The sequence below is a fragment of the Echeneis naucrates genome, chromosome 16, assembly GCF_900963305.1.
Source record: "Echeneis naucrates chromosome 16, fEcheNa1.1, whole genome shotgun sequence".
In the NCBI taxonomy this organism is placed as follows: domain Eukaryota; kingdom Metazoa; phylum Chordata; class Actinopteri; order Carangiformes; family Echeneidae; genus Echeneis; species Echeneis naucrates.
This window is the reverse complement of record NC_042526.1, coordinates 23,770,507-23,783,763: the sequence shown is the minus strand read 5'-3', so window position 1 is coordinate 23,783,763 and position 13,257 is coordinate 23,770,507. Positions and strand designations below refer to the sequence as shown.

The 13,257-nt window shown below is 42.7% G+C and overlaps 1 protein-coding gene across 2 annotated transcripts in view; it reads left to right on the top strand.

Annotated features, from left to right (window-relative positions):
• Positions 1-13,257, top strand: part of LOC115056247 (unconventional myosin-IXa-like) — a 137,929-nt gene that overhangs the window by 119,202 nt on the left and 5,470 nt on the right. The window contains exons 24-40 of one of the 2 annotated variants that reach the window (XM_029522539.1): positions 447-748; positions 1,549-2,667; positions 3,200-3,284; positions 3,846-4,046; positions 5,816-5,913; positions 6,164-6,264; positions 6,378-6,598; positions 7,274-7,390; positions 7,607-7,795; positions 8,086-8,133; positions 8,225-8,336; positions 9,344-9,405; positions 10,102-10,294; positions 10,534-10,662; positions 10,746-10,851; positions 11,132-11,263; positions 11,727-11,850. In XM_029522539.1, coding sequence (XP_029378399.1) covers positions 447-748; positions 1,549-2,667; positions 3,200-3,284; positions 3,846-4,046; positions 5,816-5,913; positions 6,164-6,264; positions 6,378-6,598; positions 7,274-7,390; positions 7,607-7,795; positions 8,086-8,133; positions 8,225-8,336; positions 9,344-9,405; positions 10,102-10,294; positions 10,534-10,662; positions 10,746-10,851; positions 11,132-11,263; positions 11,727-11,850 — 3,339 coding nt within the window. Of the gene's footprint in view, positions 1-446; positions 749-1,548; positions 2,668-3,199; positions 3,285-3,845; positions 4,047-5,815; positions 5,914-6,160; positions 6,265-6,377; positions 6,599-7,273; positions 7,391-7,606; positions 7,796-8,085; positions 8,134-8,224; positions 8,337-9,343; positions 9,406-10,101; positions 10,295-10,533; positions 10,663-10,745; positions 10,852-11,131; positions 11,264-11,726; positions 11,851-13,257 lie in introns of both variants that reach the window. The other variant, XM_029522538.1, reaches the window with a different exon arrangement.

The following is a 13,257-nucleotide window of genomic DNA, read 5'->3' as shown; positions in this document are numbered from 1 at the left end:
ACATACTTTCTAGGTGCTTATTGATTAAATGTTTTGTCTGCACGTGAATAGTTTTGAAGTGAAAGGAAATTAGGCCAAAATGAAAATACTGCTCAGGGTGCTCTTCTTGCTTGGTTTTCTAGAAACTCTCCAGCAGATGTACACGCCAGATAAAGAGCTCACGCTGTCCTAACTCAATAACAAGAATATCAGATTCTGAAGTTACATATTTGGATCTCACTGAAGCTGTTTTGGGTCAACCTGGCAGGATATTTGTAGTGGCCTTAAATATCACAATAAAAGTAGATGAGATCTAAAGATGAGAATCAGGAGTTTTATTTAGGGAGTTTGGTGTGAATCACAGGGCTGATTTGTCAAAAAGCTGAATAGTTCAGTTGGCAGTGGTAAAACTGAGAGTAGCCCATATTTCCTCCTCAGAACATTTTCCATTTTGTGTTTTCCTGCAGCGGTGGTGGAGATGCTGCCTCATCAGACAGTCTACAATCAACTCCAGCATGGAGGAGGCGGCTGCAGTCTGTCTGCAGTCGGCCTGGAGGAGCTACATGGAGCGCAGGAGGTTCCTGCAGTGGCGGGAATCTGTTATCATCATCCAGAGGAGCTGGAGACACTGCTGCAAGCGCAGGTATTCGGCAGCCGTGACGGTTCAAACTGCCTGGAGGGGATTCAGAGAGAGGAGCCGCTATTGTCAGACGTATAGGACCGTGAAGCAGCTGCAGACGCTGGGCAGAGGATACCTGGCTCGACTCAGGTGAGGGGAAGTCAACACATTGCTGCCAATGAGTGGATGTTGAGTCACTTTGGCTTTTGGTGCTTATAGAAATGACATCCAACTTTAAATATAAGAATGATAATAGTAATGTATCCACACCCGTTTCAAATATAACAACAAAAAATGACTTTAAAATTATATTTAGTGTCATCTGAACCCTTAAAATGACACGAATTAAATACAGAACCAACAGCAAAGGTTGAATTCCTGAACCTTTTCATATTGTCATTGGCACCACTAGAGAGTAAATTAAGTTGAATGGTGAATGGTTGATCGGTGAGCCCCTGATCAATGCACTCCTTTATATTCTATTCTCCTCTAAAAGGGACAGTTATTTATAAAAGATTTATGTTAAAATTGAATTGAAGAATACGTAAAAATAGATGTAGCGACCGTGAACTCACTGAGATGGGGATGAATTGAGCAGAAGGGACATTTTGTCATAGACTTCAATACAATTTGACCTCTGAAGTCTTCCCCTGATGGTCATTTTATCAAATGCAGGTTTAAGGCTCTTCACCATTAGCTATACTTTATAGGCCTTTTATTTTAGAGCCTACATCCATTTTTATAAGTTGGTGGGTCTCTCCATGGCGGAATGCAAAAAACAGAACAGCTTTGAATGGAGAATACTGTTTCTTCAGATTTGCTGTATACATGAATGGGAAAGAGTAGGCGACTAAATGAACTGAAAAGTGATGATCTTTTATGTAAAACCATGCTGCATTGAATGTTCTGCTTCCTTCCCTGTTCATGGCACTTTTATGTTGTTTTCTCAGGCTGAGGGAGCTGAAGGAGGAATATGAAACACAGCAGAGTCCACCAGCAGAAATGGATGCAGGAACCATGGATGACCTGACCACATCAGCACAGGACAGTTATGTCCAGGATGTCTCTGCAGAACTTTCTGAAGACTCAAAGCCAGTTTTACTTGACGTGGGAGAGACAAAGAAAGAGGAGGACTCGGAGCGGAACAGGAGCGTAGATGAGGCGAGTCATAAGAACCGGTCCAAACGGGAGAGCCGACGAATGAGAGAGCTTGAGCAGGCTCAGTTCAGCCTGGAGCTTTTGAAGGTCCGGACCACCAGTGTGGGAGGTCCTGTGCAGGAGGACAGCAGCTCCTCCCAGCTGGAGGAGCCTCACAGACACTCCCCCCGGGGGTCCCCTGCTAGTCATGGCAGTTTTGAAATCCTTGATGTCGAGGACATGGAGACTGAATCCTCCCAGTCTACAGCAATTCAACACCAGTCCCAAGCTGTAGATATCCAGCTGCACGAGGGGCTGAGAGATTCAAACCATAATGAAAAGCTTATCACAGAAGCTCCCAGGGCTACATTTTATATTTCTTCTGACCAAAGTCCAGTTCATGAACCAAAATTCGAGAGCCCCAGCAAATCTTACAGAGACAGGAAAGAGTCCACTTCTCGAAGGCCCGTCGTGGTTTTAATCAGTATGCAGAAAGAGAGTCCTGTGAATGAGGGAGAGCTGCTGGCAGCTCAAACCTTAGAAAGAACCCCACAAACAGGAGCAGCACCATCCAGTCCTCAAATAACACCCGTTGTAGGTCTAGATGGGGGATCAGAAATCGATCAGGCACTACATGGTTTAGACAAGTCCTCTAAGGTTCCCTCTTCAGCCACTCATGGATCAAGTCCAGAAGGGATTTGTTCTTCCGAGGTGGACATCCAAATCATCCTGGAGCCCAAGGCGGCTGTCCTGCCCAGTCAGCGGGAGAGCGGGGAGGAGCAGCCTGTGCATGAGGCCCCGAGCCCAGTCCTGGACACCAAACCACCCAAAGCCCAAAAGAAGAGCTCAGCCCAGACTGTGATTGTGAACATGGTGGAGAAACCGTCCAGCACAGTGTTCTCCCCACCCCGACGCAAGCTGCCCTTCTCCAAGTAAGTGTATAATTACGTGCAATCTGTTCAAGCCACGATCCACGATTACCCCAAAAAGACGTTTCATTAAATTCTTTGTCGATGTACAGGATAAATTCTGTACGACCTGCAGTGCTCAATGCTATTTGATGTAGATTCAAATATTAAAAGCATTAATTCAGTTCAGCATGATTATTCCAATCATGGATCCAAAAGTTTGATTTTAAATTGTTGCAATGGAAAGTGATATTTTTAAAAATGTTTTCATCAATCAAGTACAGCAACAGCAGCTGTTGTGTCTTTCTGCATATTTTAATTTATACATGTATATATATATATATAATTCCAAATCTGTCCAAGTCCGCTATTTTGTTCAGAAAATCGAAAACAACAGCGTTATTTAATGTCTGGGAAAACATTTACACAATAAATCAAATGCAACAGGATTATTATAGGGGTTCTGACTGTACCTTGAAAAAAGTTTCCCTAAAGTTAAGTTAAGGTTTGAGTTCATTGGTAGAAGAAACCTTTGTCGTCTGGTTCTGCATTGCAGGTCAGATAAGGACTTGGTGAACCAGGAAAGATCTCTCGCCATGTTCAGAGACAACGCTAAATCTGCTGGATCCAGAAACAGAGAGGTAGGACACACAAATGTGTGCAAACACACCTACACACTCCGTTGTGCATTATATTAAACACAAGGTGTGATTCTCATACACTGATCTGCTCATGTGAGCAGACTAATCCCTTAATTAAAAATGAAAAGCTTTTCGTTTTCATGTTGAGGTTTTGAGGTTTTGAGTGAATTTAGAAGTAGCTCCCAGAACATAACAGTGACTGAGTGACAGACATCGAACCAGCCGAGGCAGCTGGCAGGAAGCACAGGTGGAGCTGACAGGAAGTAGATAAACCTGCTGAGATCTGTTATCGCCACTGAACTTTGGTTTGAAATATCCATTTTGTCACTTTTGTGTTGTCTCTCAGAGCAAAAGTTAAATCTTTCTAAATGAACTACTCACAGGCAACATGTTTTCCTCTAGCTTTATTTTCAGCTGTGTTGCTACGTGTTCAGTTTTCCAGTTGACTTCAATACAGTTTTGTATTCACTTCTCAGTAGTTTCATGGTCATGCACGCACACATACACATGCACACACGATGCAGCAGCTGACCTGATGTCCCTGTGGTTGCCTGGAAGCAGGTGGGTCGTCCAGGCCCCAAAAAGAAAGCTCGAATGTCCCGGACACGCTCCGACTTCCTCACCCGCTGTAACTCTGAGGGGGCGACCCAATCAGACGACGATGACGAATACTACATCCCCGCCCTCTCCCGCACGCTGCCCCCCTTCCTGTCTCCCCCACACACCCAACCCGAGGCTGACTGTCACAGTGACTCAGAGATGGTAAAATCCCAGGACCTCCACATGATTCTGCTGTCCCCTTTGTGCCTCCACCTTCATCCACCTTTCCTCAGGTGGAGCTGGCCCCGGAGCTGGGGAGGAACTTTTTAACACTGCTAACTCCACTTTACAACCTTTTGACTGCTGATGAAACTTCACTCAAACAGGCCGTCACTGCGGTTGGTCTGCAGTGAGGCGCTTTGCACGTCACTTTGGAGCTGATCTGTCACCTCTTCTCCTCTCAAAAAATACATCTTTGGCAAAGGATACTAAAACATTTTCAAGTTTAATCTTGTATTTTTCTCCAGGAAACACTAAGCAAACAATTATTTTCATAATGATATTCAGTTTCACACTATCACCACTATTATGTGTGATATACTGAATTAGAAGTGAAAACAAAAAAATCTTTAGTTTTCTAGTTTTCTCATTTTGACTGACCAACAGCAAGAAAATAAATTATTTTCAGTTCTTATTTTCTTACTGTAAAGGAAGGAAGTTTTTTTTTTTTTTTTGGGGGGGGGGGTCCACAGCAAGTCATTTCTGTGACTTGCATGATTGAGTTGGCCACTGTTTTTATGGTGGATGGGCTCCCCATCCCCCAACCCTCCCCATTTATCTGGGCAGGGTTTGAACCAGGAGCCTCTGCAGTCAAATCATGTGCTCAGCCACTGAGCTATGTGCCCAGGAAATAGGAAGTTGTAAATATGTATTGTCACACTTATCACACTTGCAAATGGAAACAAGAACTTGCAAATGGAAATTGTAATTTTGAAATTGTGTTTCCAGTTTATTTACAATTAGATTTGTACATCAAAATTTTTTGTGACTTAAAACAAGGCAAGTCTTCTATTTTTGGATGGAACCAGAGTTTGTTTGTTTGTTTGTTGTTTTTTTTTTTGTTGTTTTTTTTTTGGACAAATGAGCATCAATGATGATTTGTTTAACAGTCAGAACTGATGAATCATTTTATATTGATAAAGTAATGAAAGAGTTTTTTTTTTAACCAATCCAGTTTTGGACATCCCTGAAAACAGGAGCTGCAGCCTCATAGATTATTAGTTCACTGCTGACAGCACCTTTGTCAAACGAAACTATCAATCACTATTACACTCCTAATGTAGCTGTTGCTTTGAATGAAAAATGCAAGATTAAAACTCAAATGGCACCACATTTGGCTCCCCCTCTGTGACAAGGAGCAGATTTCCACACTAAGAGCAGTTTGACTGAAAGGTTTGGGATCGTTGAAGATCTTGACCTCTGACACCCGACCTGTCCTGAAAACACATCACTTCGTCTGCGCTCCTGCATGTTGGAGCTGTTTCCACCTGGAGCCCAGTCACTTCTCACTAACGTCATTTTCTAACAGGATCCCAGAGCATGACTTCTGTCTCTCCCTCTCACTCTCAACATTAACATCAATTTCTATGATGCTCTTTATATTTTATTAATTCTCGTATCCGTAGAGTTTGTAGACTCAGTGGAACCAGAACAGCAGCATTATTTTATGAAAGATTAAAGGACAAATTATATGAACATATTACTCCATATGTAATATTCCTGGTTATCATTTATACATCCAAGTTTTCCATGTAGCAATAAACAGGCCAACTTTGTTAAATAAGAGATTGAGCTTTGCTAAATGTGACTAAACTCAAGCAAACCACAGCATCCAGGTCAGGTCTGAAAGCTGCCATAGACTAATCAGCTGATCGAAGTTAAATAGTTTATATTTGTTTTCCTCACCCTGTTCATTGGTCTCCACTGTCCAGCCTTCTCATAAGGACCAGAAGAAGATCCATAAGACCATGTCATCAGGGGACCTGGGAAAGGTGGAGGTCCTGAGGAAAACCTCTAGTCAAGATGGAAGGTAGACCACCTCAAAGTTTTTCTCTGTGAATTTACACAGAAACTGAGACCAACTATTATATACGGAACTCAAACAAAAGAAATTTGTCTTGTAAGTTTGACTCTGTTGTTAATTCAGGGAATTAGAAAAATTCAGCTTTTTTATGGATACATTTTTCCAGGACAGTTTTTTTTTTTTACTTTCATGGTGAACATTGGTTTATTTTAAAATGAATCACTCTTTAATCCACTAAATGTTCGTCATTCAGCAGGATGAGAGGGAAGATGCGATTCTGGAGTAAGACAAAGCACAGAGAGAAGAAACCGTCTCGGGAGAAGCAGACGAGCAGAAGTGAATCTGGGGAGACTCTTGGTAAAGTACCTTAACACCGCGTGCTCTGTCATCTTCAGATAGAGATGCAGATTTACAGACACATGAATACAAAAACATGCAAGTTCTTATCTCTCCCCATCTTTGTTTTCCAGAAGGATTGTCTCCCCCACATAGTCCAGACCTGGAGGCAGCTCCCCCTCAGGGGGTCAGGGACAGTAAGGAGAACAAGGAGCCATCTCCTAAGATGAGGAGGCGTCGCAGTGTGAAAATCAGCAGCATCGCCATCGAGCCGGCCCAGTGGCAGAACGATGCACTGCACATCCTCACATCAGCGCACGACTACCGCAGCATGAACGACTTCCTCATGAAGAAGGTGACGCACACGCACACAGCATAGGGAGTTGGACCAAACACACCATCTTTGTGTGGTACTGAAGTTCATGTAATCACATGTATATTACTACACTGATCCTGCAGTGTCTTCTGTGACGATGTTGTGATACATTAACTGAACTTCAAGGTTTAATTAATTTGTATTTTTAATACAGCTGTAAAAGTACCTAATGTCTGTTATCGTTTCTGCCATGAGACTGATTTCATTAATAACCCCAAACCTTTTTCAAATACTTTGACCTTCAAAGAGCAAAAACATTTTAAGGTGTGGAGGCAGAAATCTGCTGAAAATGAGATTTGACTCGATAACCATATATGATACATGTAGATTACAGGGACTTCAAAATGTAGCTGGTTAATGTGTTGAAATCACTCAATCTGTCCAGATCTCCAGTTTAGGAATGTCACTGTTAAAGTCTTACATTGAACTTGATGACTCCTGCAGGCATGGCACAGTGTGAAGCAGCAGTGATCAGATTTACCTTTACAGTGTTAACACGTTGATATTACATAAGATTATTTTACATTCTATTTTGAACTATTTTTATGACACTTTCATCAGTGTTACTTTAAAGGCTTTACTTTTAAAGAAAACTTTTAACAGGAAGCAACGTTGTCACCGTGCAGCTTATCTGAGATTTGTCCATCCCTTCAGATCGCTGACCTGGATTCAGAGGACAGTAAGAAGGACACCATGGTGGACGTTGTCTTCAAGAAAGCACTAAAGGAGTTTAGGATCAACATCTTCAACTCGTACTCCACTGCCCTGGCTGTGAGTCATCATCACTCTTCACTGCATTTGCTTTCTGCTGCTTTCAACACAACATGATTGGTCACGTGACACCTAGATGTTTGCCTGCGATTGTCCAATCCTTCAGTTCTTACTGTAGCATTTGGTACCGTCAATCAGCATGCCCATCTAAAATAAATTTTAGCCAACCAAACTATGAGGTGTCTTCTCCTTCCCTGTCTCTGCCCTGATCACCAGATGGATGATGGGAAGAGTATCCGTTACAAGGACCTTTATGCATTGTTTGAGCACATCCTGGAGAAGACCATGCGTTTGGAGCAGAGGGACTGGAGCGAGTCGCCGGTGAAGGTGTGGGTCAACACCTTTAAGGTCTTCCTGGATGAATTCATGACCGAGTACAAGCCCATGGAGGGAACCATTGGCAGGGTAAGATGTATCAAAATGACACACCACTGAAGTTTTTTTTCAAGCTCTTAGACTTTATTGACTGCGTCTTTATCTGTGATAAATAAAGGAGCATGTAAACAAACAAGCAAAACAAAGTACAAAAATAATTTCAATGAATGCAGATAAGAACCGACCTTTTCACTTGAAATGCAGATGGTAAACAGCAAGGCTGTGGAGAATTTGTATATGAATTGTGTATAAATGTCATCTATTGTCGTTCGTAAAGAAACACACAAAATGCAAAAAGTGAAAAGAATCTCTCTCTTCAGGCTCCCAAACGTGAGCGCAAGAAGTCACGGAAGAAAGAGACCGATATTGTGAGTTTAGATTAAAACAAAGTGTTTAAAAAAAAAAAAAACACAATATAAATAAATCTAATGTGAGTGGTGGCTCTACTGCCCCCTGTAGGTGGAGGAACACAACGGCCACATCTTCAAGTCCACCCAATACAGCATCCCCACCTACTGTGAATACTGCTCCTCCCTCATCTGGATGATGGACCGAGCCTGTGTCTGCAAACGTGAGGACTGCATACACAAACAAACACACAATTTAAAGCTTCAACCCATCTGTGAGGGGCCATAGTGGAGCCTCCAGTTTCTAAGTTGGTTGTCAACCATTTTGGATTTTTGAGACCATAAGAACCCGCATAGATCAAAAGTTGAGCCAATTTCCTATCGTCAGGTAGAATCCAGGCTTCTGCCCATGTTTTCACGCTGGTCTGTGTGGTCACCACTCAGACCAGCACAGTGAGCTGGATTTTAATAAGCTAGTTTGTGTTTTGTGTGCAGCAGAAGTTCATGTCATTTGGGATAGTCAGGGAGTACCAGGAGCTCATTTTGTTATTGCACTTTGTATTTGTTTCCCTTTCTGTCATGTCTGTCTGTAAAAGTTATGTTAGCAAAGCTATTACATCATCAACAAACTTAAAAAGGGTCACCCTCATTCATCATCATTCAACCGCTTATCCATTTCAGGGTCACGGAGGAACAATACTAATGTCAAAATGCAAATTCATTGATTTAATTAATAAAATGAACTAGAATTAATAGAGAATTATATTATCAGGACAGTTTATAATTACCCTGGGTTAAACACTTACTTTTTTCATCACATTTTTGGTTTTTATATGTTTCCAAAAGCAGGCTGTAAAGATCTGCCAGTCACGCACACAGAAATTCACTCCCCTTCTGTTCCTAATGTTCTCCTAACTCACTTACCCACAGGCACTCACACCCTTTGTGTACTCCTTCTTTTCACCCACATGGCAAATCACTGTACAGCCCCATACTCTTTTCTTGCACACACACTGCACACACAGTTGCCTCGCCTCCCTGAGTGCTGGAAAAATTAGATTATTGTACACCTCTCGCTCCTTTCATGAATCTATCTTCGGTCCAGTTACAAAGCCCCATCTTCACTTTGAGACTGTCGGTTGTTCGGTGCGTATCAGCTGAGTCTGACTGGCAGCAGGTGTGAGGAGGTTGCACCATCATCAGTCTGATTGTGCTGTCCTGTTGTCTGCAGTGTGTCGCTATGCTTGCCACAGAAAGTGCTGCTCCAAGATGACGACCAAGTGCAGTAAAAAGGTAGGTGGAGATTTTGCTTTTCTTGTCCGTTACCGTCAAGTTTCATGGCTCAGGATGATCTACTGTCACAATGGCAGGGAACAGACTGATTCATTAAACTGATGAAAATTGATGCCCTGGAAAGATCAATAGAGCAGAAAATTCTTTGCATTTTTTGCTAATGAACACTATCAGAAAGTAAATAAAAAAAAAAGTTTGAAAGCTGAAATTATAGTAGGTCTGGTAGAATTGTTGGTCAAAAGAACTGTTTCGAGGTGTCATCATGCGTGTGGTGAAGCACAGTGGCGGCAGCATCATTCTGTCAGGGCGTCTCAACAGCAGAGACATGGAGAGACATGGAGACGGGTCAGAGCTGACGGAACCCAAAACCCGACAGCTCCATGAAGCTAACGCTGAGACTGGGCCAATGGTTCAGTTTTCAGCACAACAGTTTTTTGGCATACATGGGAAAACATGGGAGGAGCCTCAGGATGGGCCCCGGCAAAGCCCAGACTCATAGATCCTCTGTGGAGCCTGTTCGGTCTGACAGAGGACTCAGAGGATGAACTGCCCCAGCACTGGAAATGTTTTTATCATTCATTTAAAATGGGCTTGTGGAAGGTCCTGGATTGAGGACACACCCTGATGACGCTTGTTAGTTCTCTCACAGCGCTGTCATTGTTCCTGGGGCTCAGCCAATTTTATTTTGTAATCCAGTACGACCCGGAGCTGTCGTCTCGGCAGTTTGGCGTGGAGTTGTCCCGACTGACCAGCGAGGAGCGAACGGTGCCGCAGCTGGTTGAGAAACTCATCAACTACATTGAGATGCACGGCCTGTACACAGAGGGCATCTACAGGAAGTCAGGCTCCACCAATAAGATCAAAGAACTCCGTCAGGGTCTGGACACAGGTGAGACAACACCCGTCGCTGTGTCGCCAGCTTCAGTCAGAATGGTGATATTTAAATATTTAAAGCATGCTAAATAAAAACAAATCCTAACTACTACTACTGACACTTATTGTAGTACTTTGACGACCACAGAAACTACTCCTGCCAGCACCATTACTGCTCCCAGTCCCAGCACTTATCAGCCGTTATAACGGAAACATGAATGAATGTGTACTTACATGAGTGAATATCTGCTCCAGATGTGAACAGTGTGAGCCTGGATGACTACAACATCCATGTCATCGCCAGTGTTCTTAAACAGTGGCTACGTGACCTTCCGAGCCCTCTGATGACCTTTGAACTCTATGAGGAGTTCCTCAGGGCCATGGGTAAGCTTATAATTGGGACCTACAGTGTGCCAATCCAGTGGCTCCTGATGACAACAATTGTCTGTTTTCTTTTCTGATCCCAGGTCAGCCAGACAAGCGTGAGGTGATCCGAGGGGTGTATTCGGTGATCGACCAGCTCAGCAGGACACACCTGAGCACACTGGAGCGCCTGATCTTCCATCTGGTCAGGTGAGATAAGATAAGATATGAGTCCACATCAATGGTACAGCTTCAGACAAGAGACTGAAATAAGACTTGGCTGTGAATGAATCTGTGCCGAAAGTTGCCTTTTTCATATGATTCTTACCACAGAGGTGTCAGATTTTCTTTGGGGTTTCTTTTCTGAATGATTATCAGAAGTTCTGGATTAACCACATCAGTCACATGCCATCTTCTAAGTGTTGTGTCTGTTGGGAATGGGCGTCATACTCTCTCAGGATTAATAGGATTACACTGTGGTGTGTTACAGGATCGCCTTGCAGGAGGAGACTAACAGGATGTCAGCCAACGCCCTCGCCATCGTGTTTGCTCCGTGCATACTTCGCTGCCCTGACACCATCGACCCTCTGCAGAGCGTTCAAGACATCAGCAAAACCACCGCGTATGACCACTTACCAAGAACTAAAAAGAACTTTTAAAATGGAAGCATTTTACATGTCCTTATAAAGATTTTTAATATAATAATATGACATATGGCAATATTTTCACAGTACCCATCAATAGTACCTCATTGTTTTGGTTCTGTTCTTACGGGGAAGGACTTTAAAAAATGAAAACAATTATAAATGACTGTATTTTAAGAAGCTTTCCATGTTTTATGGAGGATATGTTTTCATTATTCCTAAATTGTTCTCAAATTCAATTACATGATTTGAAAAAAAAAAAAAGAACCAAAAAATATGAAAGGAGTGCCAGTTAAAGACAAGGATCTCTTACATCTACATTCATTCTCTGGTTTTACAACCAAATATTTGCTTCACCAGTTCACCAATTACTGAAACATTATGCACCAACGGTACGAGGGGGTCACAAGGGTTCTGTTTGAATGTGTGTTTGCTCTGCAGCTGTGTGGAGCTGATCATCAACGAGCAGATGAGAAAGTACAAAGCTCGTCTGAAGGACATTAGCAGTCTGGAGTTTGCTGAGAGCAAAGCCAAGAGCAGGCTGACCCACATCAGGAAGTCCATGGTAAGACCAGCCGCCAGCCGCCAGCAGACGTTGGCGTGAACGGACCTTGCTGCATTGAGGTGGATGTTTTCCTGCTTGTTCCTCTCACTCATCATTCAAACAGTGACAGTTTTCAGCTCTGAGAGCAGCTGGCATGGTTTTCACACGGCCATGGCAGACGTCCATTCCTCTGTGTTTACTTACATCTTTCATCAACAGATTTTCTTGTGTATTTATTACACAAGCACGAAGCTGACCAACTAGAGGGAGTCATAAAGAACATAACACAGCCTGCACACAACAGGGCTTTCTACACAACACTCAGCTGTTGAATAGAATTAACAGATATCATTTCTGGAACATTTCCATTAAAATGTGTTTCTGCTCTCATCTTCAAAGGTTACATCTCAGCTGCTCCCAAATGTCCATGTTAATAGATAATGTTGTTCACAGTGAACTATAAATGCAAATTTTAAATGTTTTCAAAGTTTTCTTTCAAAAATCAGGACTATATAGAGCATTGAAAAATGTAAGACAGCGGCAGCAGAAACGATTACAGTTCAAAACAGTTCAAGTGAAAAACGATATATCATCATCATTGGGCAGCACGGCAGCATAGCGATTAGCTCTGTCGCCCGGCGGTAAGAAGTTCATGGGTTCCGTTCCCGTCCTGGGCCTTTCTGTGTGGGTTTCCTCCCACCGTCCAAAGGCATACATACAGTATTTAGGTTAACTGGTGACTCTAAATTGGCCCTGTGATGAACTGGCGACCTGTCCAGGGTGCACCCCGCCCTCACCCGGAAGGTTGGCTGGGATTGGCTGCTGCAGCACCCACAACCCGGAAACCGATAAGTGGTAGAAGATGGATGGATCATTATTGTTATCTTTTTTGCTAATGAAATCCTGTTTTTCAGGATATAAAATCCATTTGGAAGAACAGGAATTATATTTGATCGTATGCACAGGGAGAGAGTTTATACATGGTAACATATGGTCATCTCTGCAGGTTGGGACAGGCAAGAATTCGTAGGCAAATTAAGAGGTTAAAGGCAAAGTTCAGCCGTCTTCATCTTTAAATGAGACTACAGCAAATCTTAGAGATCCTCCTCATTTCAACAAAGAAGAGAAAATAGCTGTTCTCAGTGAAGAGCAGTAAGTTGTGTCGTATGTCGTCCTAGTAAATTCAATCGTTGTGAAAGTGCTGTTAGCCTGCTTGTGATTCTGAAACCCCCAAAAAGTCCTGAAGCAGACAGTAGTATCCAACGTTCCCCAGCGAACAAGGTTCTTATGGTTTAAAAAGATGATAAAATCCCTCTGGTTAAAAGAGAAATCAGACGTCTGAGACATCAGATGCTATTCACAAACAAATTAAATGTTATTCATAAAAACATTTTAATACTTATATGATGGAATAAAGCACTACTTGCC